Here is a 14,957-nt window from a genome sequence, read left to right on the forward strand (position 1 = left end):
TAATTTCTTTCCCCCTGAACATGGGTGTTGGCAAGCCCAACCAAAAAGATATGTGTACATCTATGTTCATAGCATCACAGTTCACAATAGCTAAAACCTGGAAGCAACCCAGGTGCCCAACAGCAAATGAGTGGCTAAGAAAGCTGTGGTACATATACACAATGGAATACTATGCAGCTATTAAGAACAATGAGTCCACCTTATCTGACCCATCTTGGACAGAGCTAGAAGTAATTATGTTAAGTCTGCTAAGTCAGAAAGATAAAGATGAGTATGGGATGTCCCCACTCATCAACAGAAGTTGAGAAAGAAGAACAGAAAAGGAAACTAAAAGCAGGATCTGATTAAACTGAGAGCAGGGCACCAATGTAAAAACCCTGTGGTGAAGGGGAGGGTGGCCATTGGGCTTCCTGGTGTGACAGGGGTTGGGAGGAGGGGGTGGGTGGGTATGGGACACAGTCTTCTGGTGGTGGGAATGGTGTTTATGTACATTCCTTTTAAGGTGTAAACACATAAACCACTATTTAATTCATATGAGACGGGAAAAATTGATCATATGTCTTGAACTTTCCTAGCTCACAGGACACCATTTTGGGTGGTGCACTTCCTGACAAAGTTACAGAACCTGGATATAGTCTTGTCAATACTTCCATTTTATATATCTAAAAAAAAAGATCAACAGAAAAATAGATTCCTGGGGGTAACACTTGTTCTGCACAGGCTGGGGGTATGGATTTACCTGCCACCACCCATGCCAGAACTCCCTACTTCTGCAGCCCACCCCCCAAAAAAAATTTTTGGTCCCTACACCTAAAGGGGGAGAAATGTGAGGGGAAATTGAGCAGAGGGCTCTGAAACCCAATTCCATCAGGACCCAGAGAGAGGAAAGGAAAAGATGAAGGACATTCAGAAGTATCATTAGGTGCAGCTGTGACTTAGGAAGAGAAGGAGGGGGGGAAGACAGATCATGGTTCTGCAAGAGACTCTTCTGCTGAGGCTATGAGGTCCCAGGGTCAATCCTCAGCACCACCAGAAGCCAAAGCTGAGCAGGGCCCTGGGAAAAGAAAAGGGGTGGAGGGCCAGTCCGGGTGGTGTTGGTGCACCTGGTGGAACCAACAGATCATAAGCGCTAGGACCTGGGTTCAAGCCCACACCAACCCCCACACTTCAGGGAGGAAGCATGGAGCAGGGCTGACAGGGAAACAACACACCATCTCGGCAGAAACACTTGGTGAGGGTGAGTGCACGGAGAAAAGCACAAAACGCCGGGAGAGCTTCAGAGAGACAGCAGTTTATTGAGTGCACAGCTGAGCAGATACACTGTCAAGCAGGAGGGTGGGCTGAGGCCTCGCACCAACCCCAAACAAACACGAGAGGTGGCGAGTCCAGTGCAGACTGGAGAGGGCACCATAGAAGGTGTGGCCGTGGGAGTCTGGCGGTAGCACAGCGAGTTAAACGCACATGGCACAAAGCAGGAGCACCAGCATCAGGATCCTGGTTCCAGCCCCGGGCTCCCCATCTACAGGGTAGTCGCGTCACAGGCAGTGAAGCAGGTCTGCAGGTGTCTCTCTTTCTCTGTCCCTCTCTCAATAATAACTACAACAATAAAACAATGAGGACAACAAAACAGAAAATAAATAAATTATATATATATGAAGGTATGGTCACCCGTGTGTCAAAGGCAAGAGGTGGGAAGTGAAGGGTCATGGCTTCTATCCCTATGTGGTGGGGCAGCTATGAGGAAGTTGGGGAAGGGCCATTGGCAGGGTTGGAATGAGGAAGCTGGGGGAGAAGCCTTGGCTTGGAAATACTAGGGGCCACTTTAGGTCCACGGGGCAAGAGAGGACTCTCCTACCTCCCTCCAGAGGAGGGGACTCGGGGTCGGCTCACTCAGGCCATCGGGGAGTCCAGTGGGGTAGTTTCTTCCAGACCATGGTCCCTCCCCAGAAAGTTATTACTACTACTAATTCTACTTCTAACAATAAAAATATTGTTAACTAGCAGGTGAAGCAGGTCTGCAGATGTCTCTTTGTCTCCCTCTCTATCTCCTCTTCCTTCTCTGTATCTCTCTTTCCTGTCAAATAGAAAGAAAAACATGTCAAAGTGTTTTCCAGGAGTTGTGGATTCACAGTGCTGGCACAGAGCCCCAGCAATAACCCTGGAGGCAATTTAAAAAATTAGAGAGAAGATGGAATCATTTGGTAAAAGCTATAAAACAGTCAAGAAAGGGTTGATACCCATAATTTTTTCAGTCGTAGTTGGCAGTTGTAATTTTTTAATTTTTATTTATAAAAAGGAAACACTGACAAAAACCATAGGATAAGAGGGGCACAACTCCACACAATTCCCACCACTGAAACTCTGTATCCCATCCCATCCCATACCCTGATAGCTTTCCTATTTTTTATCGCTCCGGGAGCATGGGATAGAGGCTTATTGTGGGATGCAGAAGGTGGAAGGTCTGGCTTCTGTAATTTCTTCCCCGCTGAACATGGGCGATGACAGGTGGATCCATATTACCAGCCTGCCTCTCTCTTTCCCTAGTGTGGTGGGGCTCTGGAAAAGCAGGGATCCAGGACACATTGGTGGGGTCATCAGCTCTGAGAGGTTGTTGGCATCATGGTAGCATCTGGAACCTGGTGGCTGTAAAAAGAGTTAACACATTGATCCAGACAAATTGTTGACTAATCATATTCATAAAGGATGGAAGAGTTTATATGAAGAATAGTTTATATGAAGGTAGTTAGTAATTTTAAATTTTTTACTAGTGATTTATTGTTAATTTACAAGATTGTAAGATTACTGTGGTATAATTCCATACATTTTGCACCATAAGAGTTCCTTTCTTTATTGTTATATTTTTTAAGAGTGGTTCAACTCCACACAATTCCCACCACCAGAACTCCATATCCCATCCCCTCCCCTGATAGCTTTCCTAATGTTTAACATTCCTGAAGCATGGACCCAGGGTCATTATGGGTTGCAGAAGGTGGATGGTCTGGCTTCTGTAGTTTCTTTCCCCCTGAACATGGGCATTAGCAGGTTGTTCCATACTTCCAACCTGTCCACCCTGAGAGTTCTGGGCCCCATCCTGTACATTGGATATTTCTCTGTTCTTTATAACTCTGGGGTATGGACCAAAATTATTTTTAGTGGTGCAGAAGGTGGGAGTCTGCATCTGTAATTGCTTCTCCACTGGATGTAGCAACTGGAAGTTCTATTTGATACATACCCTTAACTTTTTTTTTCACTTTTTAAAATATTATTATACTAGTGATTTACTAATGATCAACAATATTGTGAGATTAGAGAGGTATAACTCTAGGGCCAGGTGGTGGCACACCTGGTTAAGTACACACATTACAGTGCGCAAGGACACAGGTCCAAGGCCCTGGACCCCAACTGTGTGGGTGGTGGGAAGCTTCACGAGTGGTGAAGTAGGACTATGGGTGTCTCTCTTTCTCTTTCCCTCCCTACCCCCCTCACTCTCAATTTCTCTGTGTCTCTATCCAACAATAAATAAAATACATTTTAAAAGAGGGATATAGTTCCCACCACCAGAGTTCTGTCTCCTAGCCCCTTCTGTATCCTGTCCCCTGCCTGGAAGTGTCCCTACTCTTTACCCCTCTGGGAGTATGGACCAAAGATCTTTATGAGACGCAGAAGGTGGGAGGTCTGCCTTCTGTAATTGCCTCTCAGCTGGCCATGGGTGTTGAACAGCCAATCACTACTTCCAGTCTCTGTCATTTTCTTTTTCTTTCCTATTTTGTTAAAAGGGAGAAACTGCCAGTGAAGCCTGATGATGATGACGATGATGATGATGATGATGATGATGGCCCCTATCTACTTATTTCATTTCCCCTGCAGGTTCATGGGCTCTGAGCTGTGTAAAGAACCAAATGATTGTAAAGATCTTCAGTGATGACTGTTCATCCCATGACTTGTAGCACAGAAAACACCTTATCTAGCCTGGCAGGTTCCAAATACCTGCTCATCACCTAAGAGTTGGACTCACTCAATGGGACACAGATCACTAAGGTTCTCAGCAGAAGACAAGTCAGCCCAGCAGAGAAACCAGAGCCGAGGAGCCATCAGCTCCTGTCAGAGCCCAGCCCTTTCTGCTCCTCTGAGGAGCCCCTGCTGCTCCAGGGAAACTGGGAGGACAGAGCCCCTCTCCCCTGGGCAGTGGTCTCTGTGGGGGCCATTGTGCAAAGTGTGTCACTGTCCTCACAGCCAGCACCTGGGCTCTTTGCATCAGCGTCCCCAGTCCCCAAAGCTGCCCTGTCACTGCCATTCCTGGTGACATGCTCACTGGGGCTCAGCAGGGAGATGAGGTCACTGATCACAAGGCCATATCTCAGGGTCTGGCGGCATCTGCTCACACAGGCAGAGGCCGTGGCCCCTTTCCACTGAGTCCCCTGTCCCTGCAGCTGCAGAGAGTCGGGACCTCCTGTGCCAGCTCAGGGCAGAGTCTGTAAGGAAGGAGGTACAGCAGGAGTCTGGTGAGTGACTGTCAGATAAGGGTTTCTGTGGGGCTGGGGCTCCAGTTCCAGAGACCCAGGGTGGGAGGTTCCTAAGACTGGAGCTGGGCTGGGAGGAGAAATGGGGCTGCAGACTACACAGCTTGTCCCAGCTGCAGACCATGCTGGCAGGAACTGCTGCCATTATTTCAAACACAAATAACACGTGAATGGCTGGCAAGGTGACACAGGGGATAAACCTTGGACTCTCCAGCATGAGGCCCTCAGCTGGACCCTGGCATCATATGTGCCCAGTGATCACCAGTTCTCTTTCCCTCTCTAATTCTCTCATAAGTATGTAAACACATTTGAAAAAACAAATGATGTTTGACTTTCAGATATTTAGTATTTACTGTTTGAAAATCTAACTTCAGTAATTCTTACAGAAACTGAACATCCCTTTTCAATTTGAGAGGAGGTTCCTCTTAGTCCCCCTGTAAAGAGCAGGAAGGACCTACTGCCTTCCAGCAGCAGCTAGTTCAGTCTATAGTGGGAGCATTCATGTCTGAGGAGGAAGATGAGACTGTTTGCTTTCTGCAACTACAAGGTAGGACATTTTGAAAATATATTTCAGAAAGTAATTTCAAGCAACAATATACCTGATGGTAACTTGTTGTTGTTTATATCCATCTCAATTTTACCTGGCATTTCTATACATGTCCCTTTCCCACCTGTGAAAGCTGTCGTGTTTACCTCCATTCTGCCTCTCTTAAACTAGGGAGGAATTAATACACTCCAAAGAGTGTGGTAATCTGAAGTCTTCACTGCTGCATTTGATCTAAGACTTGTGTGTGTTGTCACATAGTCAGTGTGTCACTAGGCTGCATGAGAACAGGATATTCCTCTCAGATCCGCACCCTGTGACGTGGCCCCTGGGGTTTTGGTAGAAGAGCCAGTGGGGCTTTTCAAACATGTATCAGCACGTGGACATTCAGCTGACCATGGTCAGAGGAAGCTGCCTTTGCAGTTGACAGCAGCAGCTCAGCTGGGCTCACCAGGGATTTTCAGCTCAATTCAGAATTGACTGATGAAAAACTTGATGCACTATAAGAACAGAATCTGGAAGCTGTCAAAACTGTCAGGAAGTCCTGTCAAGTCACATGGAATGTATAAGAGACAGTGAGATCACAGCCTAGCACTCCTGGTGCCCCAGCTGTCCTGACTGAGGAGTGTGGAGAGGGGCTGAACGTCCTGCCTTTGCCACAAGCTGCCCCATTCTTCCCTGAACCATGTGTTTCTGACAGAGGCTTCCTCATCCATGTCTCATCTCTGTCCCTCTGCCCAGAGAAGTGACAGGAGAGCCCATGTCTCAGCTCTGAGTTCTTTATACTACACAGTGCACTGTGTTCTGTGAGGGGTTTATACAAAGTGTTATTGAAAGGTCACTAACATCACTGGTTAAAACTTTACCAGGAACCAGCAGAATAGTTCACTTAGACTATACACCTGCCTTGCCACGTTGTGATCTAGATTTGAGCCTGGCCCCTGCTTCAGTGCAGGAAACATCAGTGCTGTGATATCTTTCCCTTTTCCATGTCTGTCTCTGTCCCTTGCTTTATATCTGAAAAAGCCTGGAGCCTGAAGTCCCAGCAGCATATTAGTGGCTTCCAGCGCCCATGCTGCCTGCACAGCCTGTCTCCCTGCTGCTCTGAGCATGAAGGGGAACGGCCATCATCTGGAAACCAGAATGTCCTCTGGGCATGTGGCAGTGGGACTCGTCTTTGCATTCCAGACCTTAGTGGGGTCTCTGGGGAACTGCTGTCTGCTTTTCCACTACCTCTCCCTCCACTTCTCTGAGCTCAGGGAGAGGCCCACAGACGTGATTCTCAGACACCTGACCATCGCCAACTCCATGGTCATTCTCTCCAAAGGAGTCACACAGACCATGGCAGCTTTGGGGGTGACAGACTTCCTCAGTGATTTGGGCTGCAAACTTGTCTTCTATCTTCACAGGGTGGCCAAGGGGGGTTCCATGGGCACCACCTGCCTCCTGAGTGATGTCAGATGGTCACCATCAGCCCCTGGACCTCCAGGTGGGCCCAGCACAAAGACAGGGCTGCCCAGAACACTGAGCACTACACGGTCCTGACCTGGATCCTCAGCCTGTCTCTCAATCTTTTGACTATTCTAAGAATGAGCAGGAGTTCAAACAGTGAAAATATCACAAATAGAATATTTCTTGATTATTGCTCTGTGACATTTCAAGATGGATTGTCAACCCCACTCACTGCAGCACTGTTCTCAGTCCCTGACACGCTGTCTCTGGGCCTCATGACCTGGGCCAGTGGCTCCATGGTCTCCATGCTCCACAGGCACAAGCAGCAGGTCCAGCACCTTCACAGAGCTCGTGTCACCCCCAGAGCTGCCCCTGAGACCAGGGCCACCCAGAGCATCCTGGTGCTAGTCAGCACCTTTGTTACCTGCTACGCCCTCTCCTCCACTTGTCACCTCTGCATTGCTCTGTCAAAACATCCCAGCTGGCTGTTGTTGAACTTCTCTGCTCTACTGACTGCATCTTTCCCCACTGTCAGCCCATTCCTCCTCATGAGCTGGCGCTCCAGGCTGTGTGGGCCCTGCTGTGTCTGTGTGACAAACACTAGCCGCCCAGTATAATCAGGAAAGCATCACTAATATGCTTTGGTTCAACCCTGCTTCTTCCTCCTCTTCCTCAGAACCCTCAAGATGAGCACTGACCACGACACAGTTGAGCAGAGAAGAAGCAGCTTTGCTCCCGTTAGAAAGCATTCAAGAGTAAGAGCAACAGCAAGGAAGGGGGACAGTTCATTCTTGTGTCATCACATCAATGAATTTTAAAAAGCTCGACAGTGGAAATGGCCTACGTCTGGTTTAGTAAGATAGGTTGTCATAAAATATTCTGGGCGTGATATTCTGTGTGGGCTGCAATGTGACAAATTGAATCTCTGGCATGTCCTCTCTCATGGACTCCCTGGAATGGAGGGGAGTCTGTGAGATGGTTGCCCACTGCGCTGAAGTGAGACTGAGCCCTCAGAGTAAGGAGGTGTCCTGGGGCAGCTAGAGGGCAGCCTCACTGCGGGGCAGCAGAGATGTTGTGGTGAAAATGCAGAATGTGTGCAGCTAAGTGTGCAGTGTGGAGGGACTAGAGTGTTATCTGACGGTCATGTGGAGATGACCACAGAAGTTAGACCCGGGGGTAGTTGGTCGGTAGTGCAGCAGGTTAAGTGCAGGTGGCGCAAAGCCCAAGGATCCTGGTTGGAACCCCCGGCTCCTCACCTGCAGGGGAGTTGCTTCACAGGTAGTGAAGCAGGTCTGCAGGTGTCGATCTTTCTCTCCCTGGCTCCATCTTCTCCTCATCTCTCGATTTCTCTCTGCCCTATCTGTCAATAGCAATAACTACAACAATAAAAAAAAAAAGAGCCACAAAAGAGAATAAATAAATATTAAAAAAGAAGAAGAAGAAGTTTGGCCCAGACTACAGCAGACACTGCAAGGCAGGCTTTCTGATTAAATGTATCAGGTTCACAGTAAAAACGATCAGGTGTTTGGCTCACATAAGCTGTGTTTTCAGGTCTGTAGATGATTTTCTTTTTTTTTATAAAAAGGAAGCACTGACAAAACCATAGGAGAAGAGGGGTACAGCTGCACACAATAACCACCACCAGATCCATATCCCATTCCCTCCCTTGAAATCTTTCCTATTCATTATCCCTCTGGGAGTATGGACCTAAGGTCATTGTGGGGTGCAGAAGGTGGAAGACCTGGCTTCTGTAATTGCTTCCCTCTGCCGAACATGGGCATTGACAGGTTGATCCATACTCCCAGTCTGCCTCTCTCTTTCCCTAGTGTGGTGGGACTCTGGGGAAGCAGAGCTCCAGGACACATTGGTGGGGTCGTCTCCCCAGGGAAGTCTGGTGGGTATTTTTTTTTACTCCTTTTGGGATTGACTCTTAGCCATGTCGGTAAACTGAGTGTCTGGGGGCATTCTTGATCTTCAGCATGAAGGAGCTTTATGAAGTGCATTCCCTCAAATTGAGGACATATTACTTGTAGCTGTGTCTCAAGCAACATTACCTGACTTGCAATACTGAGCCCTCAGGACAGAGAAACATTCAATTCTCCTAATTGCATGTGATGTTTGTTACTGCACATAGGATGTAAGGATGCACATAAAAGAGACACATCTTCAGAAAGATCTCCTGTGAAATAGGAGCACTTGTTATGGGCCAGCAAGTATAAAAATTGGGAAGGGATCTGGTTTGTTCGGTTTTTTTTTTTAATCTTCCCCCTTTATTGGAGGAATAATGTTTTATATTCAACAGTAAATACAATAGTTCGTACAGCATAATATTTCTCAGTTTTCCACATAACGAAATAATCCCCACAAGATCTTCTGCCAGCCTTTTCCTGGACCCATACTCTCCCACACACACCCCAGAGTCTTTTACTTTGATCCAAAACACCATCTCCAGTGTAGGTTCTGCTTAGTGTCTTCTCCTCTCATCTTGTTTTTCAACTTCTGCCTGTGTGGAAATTGTGAGGAGCCTCACAAAGCACCCTGCATTCTGATACTATGGCCTATCTACATAACCATCGTTTTGCATCACAGATCCCCACCCATTCCATTCCTTTGATCTATCTTCTTTCTACCCTCAAGACCCTCCCTGCATGCAGGCTAATATTAATCCTACCAGTTAAAACCCTTGCTAAGGAAGTTTCTACTTTCCCAGCCCCTTTTGCCTTTCTCTGCCCCTTTCTTTTCCAACTTGCCACTTCGAGGTCTGCCCTTTAAAAGCCTTGGCTCTCTGGTCAATAAAGATATTGCATTAGCTTATCTCCATGTGTTTGATTCCTGAGTCATCTTCCTGACTGAGGAGTGTGGAGAGGGGCTGAAAGTCCAGCCTTTGCCACAAGCCGCACCCCCACACACACTCTGCTCCTGAACCATGTGTGTCTGACAAAGGCTTCCTCATCCGTGTCTCATTTCTGGCCTCTGCACAGAGAGATGACAGGAGAACCCATGTCTCAGCTCTGAGTTCTTCACACTACACAGTGCACTGTGTTCTGTGAGGGGTTTATACAAAGTGTTATTGAAAGGTCACTAACATCACTGGTTAAAACTTTACCAGGAACCAGCAGAATAGTTCACTTAGACTGTACACCTGCCTTGCCACGTTGTGATCTAACTTTGAGCCTGGCCCCTGCTTCAGTGCAGGAAACATCAGTGCTGTGATATCTTTCCCTTTTCCATGTCTGTCTCTGTCCCTTGCTTTATATCAGAAAAAGCCCGGAGCTTGAAGTCCCAGCAGCATATCAGCGGCTTCCAGCTCCCATGCTGCCTGCACAGCCTGTCTCCCTGCTGCTCTGAGCATGAAGGGGAACGGCCGTCATCTGGAAACCAGAATGTCCTCTGGGCATGTGACAGTGGGACTCGTCTTTGCATTCCAGACCTTCGTGGGGTCTCTGGGGAACTGCTGTCTGCTTTTCCACTTCATCTCCCTCCACTTCTCTGAGCTCAGGGAGAGGCCCACAGACGTGATTCTCAGACACCTGACCATCGCCAACTCCGTGGTCATTCTCTCCAAAGGAGTCACACAGACCATGGCAGCTTTTGGGGTGACAGACTTCCTCAGTGATTTGGGCTGCAAACTTGTCTTCTACCTTCACAGGGTCAGCAGGGGTGTTTCCATGGGCACCACCTGCCTCCTGAGTGTGTGTCAGATGGTCACCATCAGCCCCTGGACCTCCAGGTGGGCCCAGCACAAAGACAGGGCTGCCCAGAACACTGAGCGCTACACAGTCCTCATCTGGATACTGCACCTGTCAGTCAACTATGTTATTTTAGCATGTATGACTAGTACACTGAGAAGCAAAAACATGACACAAAAACAGGATTTTGGATATTGTTCTGGCATATTTAAAGTTGGAATCGAAGGTTCACTCTACAGAGTACTGCTTTTAGTACCTGATGTGCTGTCTCTGGGCCTCATGACCTGGGCCAGTGGCTCCATGGTCTCCATGCTCCACAGGCACAAGCAGCAGGTCCAGCACCTTCACAGATCTCATGTCACCCCCAGAGCTGCCCCTGAGACCAGGGCCACCCAGAGCATCCTGGTGCTAGTCAGCACCTTTGTCACCTGCTACACCATCTCCTCCACCTGTCACCTCTGCATTGCTCTGTCAAAGAATCCCAGCTGGCTGTTGGTGAACCTCTCTGCTCTACTGGCTGCATCTTTCCCCACTGTCAGCCCCTTCCTCCTCATGAGCTGGCGCTCCAAGCTGTGTGGGCCCTGCCGTGTCTGTGTGAATAACACTAACCCCCCAGTATAGTCAGGAAAGCATCACTGATTTGCTTTTGTGCAACCCTGCTTCTTCCTCCTCTTCCTCAGAGCCCTCAAGATGAGCACTGATCGCAACACAGCCAAGCAGTGAAGAAGCAGCTTTGCTCCCATTAGAAAGCATTCAAGAGTAAGAGTGACAGCAAGGGAGGGACAGTTCATTCTTGTGTTGTCACATAAATGAATTTTAACAAGCTCACAGTGGAAACGGCCTACGTCTGATTTAATAAGACAGGTTGTCATAAAATATTTTTTGCATGATGATCTGTGTGGGTTGCAATGTAACAAATTTAATGTCGGCATGTCCTCTCTCATGAACACTGTGGAATGGAGGGGAGTCTGTTAGATGGTCGCCCACGGTGCTGGAGACTGACCCCTCAGAGCAAGGAGGTGTCTTGCGGCCGCTAGAGGGAAGCCTCACTGTGGGCAGCAGAGATGTTGTGGTCAAAATGCAGAATGTGTGCAGCTAAGTGTGCAGTGTGGTGGGACTGAGTGTGTTATCTGACAGTCATGTGGAGATGACCACAGAAGTTTGACCCAGACTATAGCAGACACAGCAAGGCAGACTTTCTGATTAAATGGATCAGGCTTACAGTGAAAATAAACTGGTGTTTGTCTCACATGAGCTGTGGTTTCAGGTCTGTAGAAAATTTCATGTATTCCTTCTAGGATTGACTCTTAGCCATGTTGGTAAACTGAGTGTCCTGGGCATTCTTGATCTTCAGCTTGAAGGAGCTTTTATGAAGTGCATTCTCTCACACTGAGGATCTACTAGTTGTAGTTCTGTCTCAAGCAATATTGTCTGACTTGCAATACTGAGCCCTCAGAACAGAGAAACATTCAATTCTCCTAATTACATGTTACGTTTGTTACTGCACATGTAAGGATGCACATAAAAGAGACACATCTGGGCAGGGGTAGATAGCATAATGGTTATGCAAACAGATACTCATGCCTGAAGCCGTGAAGTCCCAGGTTTAATCCCCTGCACCACTATAAGCCATAGCTGAGCAGAGCTCTGGTAAAAAAAAAAAAAAAGAGAGAGAGAGAGAGACATCTTCAGGATTATCTTCTGTGAAATAGGACCACTATTATGGGCCAGCAAGTTCCCCAAACTGGGAAGGGATCTGGTTTGTCCAGTCCTTGAATCAGGTCTCAAGCCCTCCCTCAGTGCCCTGGCAGAAGCTTCGGCACTGGCCGACATCTGTCCCTCTCTACTTCCCTCCCTTTCAGTCCTTTGCTTCTGATACAGCCAATCAGGTTTTCACTGGTCTGTTTCATCCCTCCCCTTTTTTCCTTCCTTCCACCTTCCTTCTTTATGACTGTATGGTTTCACCAGGAGCAGTGACCAATTTTTCTGTTTTATGTCATTGGACAGAGAGTAAAAGACAGAGAGAGGGGGGGAGGGAGAGTGCTAGGTACAGGGACTGAGAGGAAAGACACAAAATGGATGGAAGCAAAGTTCCTTCCATTGTGAACCTTCCTCTCGATACTGGGTCTTCATACACGGTGATGTGTCTTCTACCTGGTGAGCCACCACCAGGTCCTTAAATCTTTCAGTCTGAAGAAGTTGTCTCAGAAAAGTGAAGTCCCAGCAACCGCAAAGAAAAAAATAGGTAGGAAGAGAAGACTAAAGGATGAAATGAAAATAGTAATTTATATTTGGCTTAGTTCCACAATGAAAATCCAAATTCTTTTGGAAAATATGAATATATGGTGGAAATTAAAATATAACATTTATTCCAACTGTTACCAAATATCTAGCTAAATGTTTTGTTGATTTTTGTTTGCTTGTTTTGTTCTGTTTTCCTTGACCAGAACACTGCTTGATTCTGGCTTATGGTGGTGCTGGGGATTGAACCTGAGACCTCAAAGCCTCAGGCTTGAAAGGCCTTTGCATAACCATTATGCTGTCTCCACAGCCCTATCACAGGAATTCTAAACAAGGTAATGTCTACATAAGACAGAGAGCAGTGCGCAAGGTAAGGAACCTCCCGTCAGGAGATGATAGATTTGATGAATGATCTGACTCAGCTCTATCTGTGCCTATGAGATGATCTAACATCATGTAGTTCAAGAACGTTAGTCAGCAGCCAGAGCAACATCTTGATTGACAGACAATTGAAGTCTGATGCCTATGTCTATCTCTGGGAAGAGATGAGCCTGCTGGGCAGGTGTCAGGGAGAGGAAGTTGCTTAAGGATTCTGCCTCAAAGTTGTACAGACCATCTGGCAGGTGACCCACTGCTCATGACAGGATCCTGCTGTGACTAAAATAAAAAGGCCTTTGGCTGCGTCACATCAAGGACTCCGCTGTGGGGTGGCTAGGAGTGGGTTTAAACTATCAAAGCTCTATTATGGTGGTGCAGTAGTACAGAATATTATTATTTTAGGTGTGGCATGATAAGCAATAAATCGACAGGCTTAAGATTCAGCTAGTCACATAAATCCATGAATTCGTTTCCCAGAATTCAGCCCCACATGTTCATATTATTCTAGTTAGCAGCAGGGTGGACAGTCCTGGGAAGCCTCAGCTGAAAACACTAGGAAATAAAAAGAGGACAGGCCCCTTCTGAAAGGTTAATTCCCAGGGTGTAAAATCACGTGTGTCCAAGCCCCAGGAAGAAACTGCCACCTGCTGTGACCATCTCTCTCTCTGGGGTTCACACCAACCATTTCCAGGCACCGCCCTCCACCCCAACGTCCAGTCACACTGTGTGTTCAGGCAGAGGCTGGAATTCCGGCCACTTGTGAGTTCAGTCACTTTTACTTCAGTCTGTCAGGCTGACATTGGCTCTAGCCAAGTATGTTCCAATGCCATGCTATGACACAAAAGGATCCCTCACAGCTGTACAGTCTTGAGACAGCAGCCAGAGGCCCTCTGATGAATTGAGAAATGAGTTTTGTTGATCCTTATTAATTAACTTTTTAAAATATTTTATTTATTTATGAATGAGAAAGATAGGAAGAGAGATGCTGGAGCTTACGCAGGGTGACTCTCAGCCAGGAAAGTAAGCTACCAGTTCTCCCTCACTAGCTCGATGACTCAACAATATAGACAAGAGACACCGGGGAGAATTGGAACACTCATTTATTGGCAGGTGGGCTTGGGTTTAAATAGGGATTCAGACAAAGGACATTTTTCAAATACGTCAGAAATTACAGGTTTCTTAAAGGTCAGCTTGCCCCTATGGTAGGGGGCTGGTATGACAAGAATTGATGCAGATACATAAAGGTCAAGACAATTATTCTCCATGATGCAAATAGGTTAATTATCTAAAGGCATTTGAGAAGCATAGGGGTTAAACCAGCAGAGTGAGATGGAGAGAAGATAAACAAGCTTGATGTAAATCAAAAGATATAAGGAAATAGTGTTTTGGGGGCTTCACTTACTGATGTCAGGGTGGTGTTTGATGGAGTTTGTTCTCTTTAGTGATCAAAAGTGAGGTGGTATATATATCACAACTTGCTCAGCCACTCATCTGTTGTTGGACACCTAGGTTGCTTCCAGGTTTTGGCTATTACAAATTGTGCTGCCAAGAACATATGTGTACATAGATCTTTTTGGATAGATGTGCTGGGTTCCTTAGGATATATCCCCAGGAGAGGAATTGCAGGGTCATAGGGTAGGTCCATTTCTAGCCTACTGAGAGTTCTCCAGACTGTTCTCCACAGAGGTTGGAACAATTGACATTCCCACCAGCAGCACAGGAGGGTTCCTTTGACCCCACACCCTCTGCAGCATTTGCTGCTGTTCCCTTTTCTGATGTATGACATTCTCACAGGAGTGAAGTGATATCTCAGTGTTGTCTTGATTTGCATTTCTCTGACAATCAGAGACTTGGAGCATTTTTTCATGTGTGTCTCGGCCTTTTGGATCTCTTCTGTGGTGAATATTCTGTCCAAGTCCTCCCCCCATTTTTGGATGGGGTTATTTGTTGTCTTGTTGTTGAGTCTGGCAAGCTCTTTATATATGTTGGTTATTAAACTCTTATCTGATGTATGGTATGTAAAGATCTTCTCCCATTCTGTGAGGGGTCTCTTGGTTTGGGTAGTGGTTTCTTTTGCTGTTAAGAAGCTTTTTAATTTTATGTAATCCCATAGGTTTATACTTGCTTTAGTCT

At 46.8% G+C, this 14,957-nt stretch overlaps 1 protein-coding gene and 1 pseudogene across 1 annotated transcript; both read left to right on the forward strand.

The window, feature by feature from the left end:
• Positions 1–6,207: 6,207 nt before the first annotated feature.
• LOC132532723 (vomeronasal type-1 receptor 4-like) lies at positions 6,208–7,120 on the forward strand (annotated as a pseudogene).
• Positions 7,121–9,899: 2,779 nt separating this feature from the next.
• Positions 9,900–10,826, forward strand: LOC103128285 (vomeronasal type-1 receptor 4-like). The gene has a single exon (XM_007539142.1). The coding sequence runs from the start codon at positions 9,900–9,902 to the stop codon at positions 10,824–10,826; it is 927 nt and encodes a 308-aa protein (XP_007539204.1).
• Positions 10,827–14,957: the final 4,131 nt, after the last annotated feature.

This window comes from Erinaceus europaeus, chromosome 2, assembly GCF_950295315.1.
Source record: "Erinaceus europaeus chromosome 2, mEriEur2.1, whole genome shotgun sequence".
NCBI lineage: Eukaryota > Metazoa > Chordata > Mammalia > Eulipotyphla > Erinaceidae > Erinaceus > Erinaceus europaeus.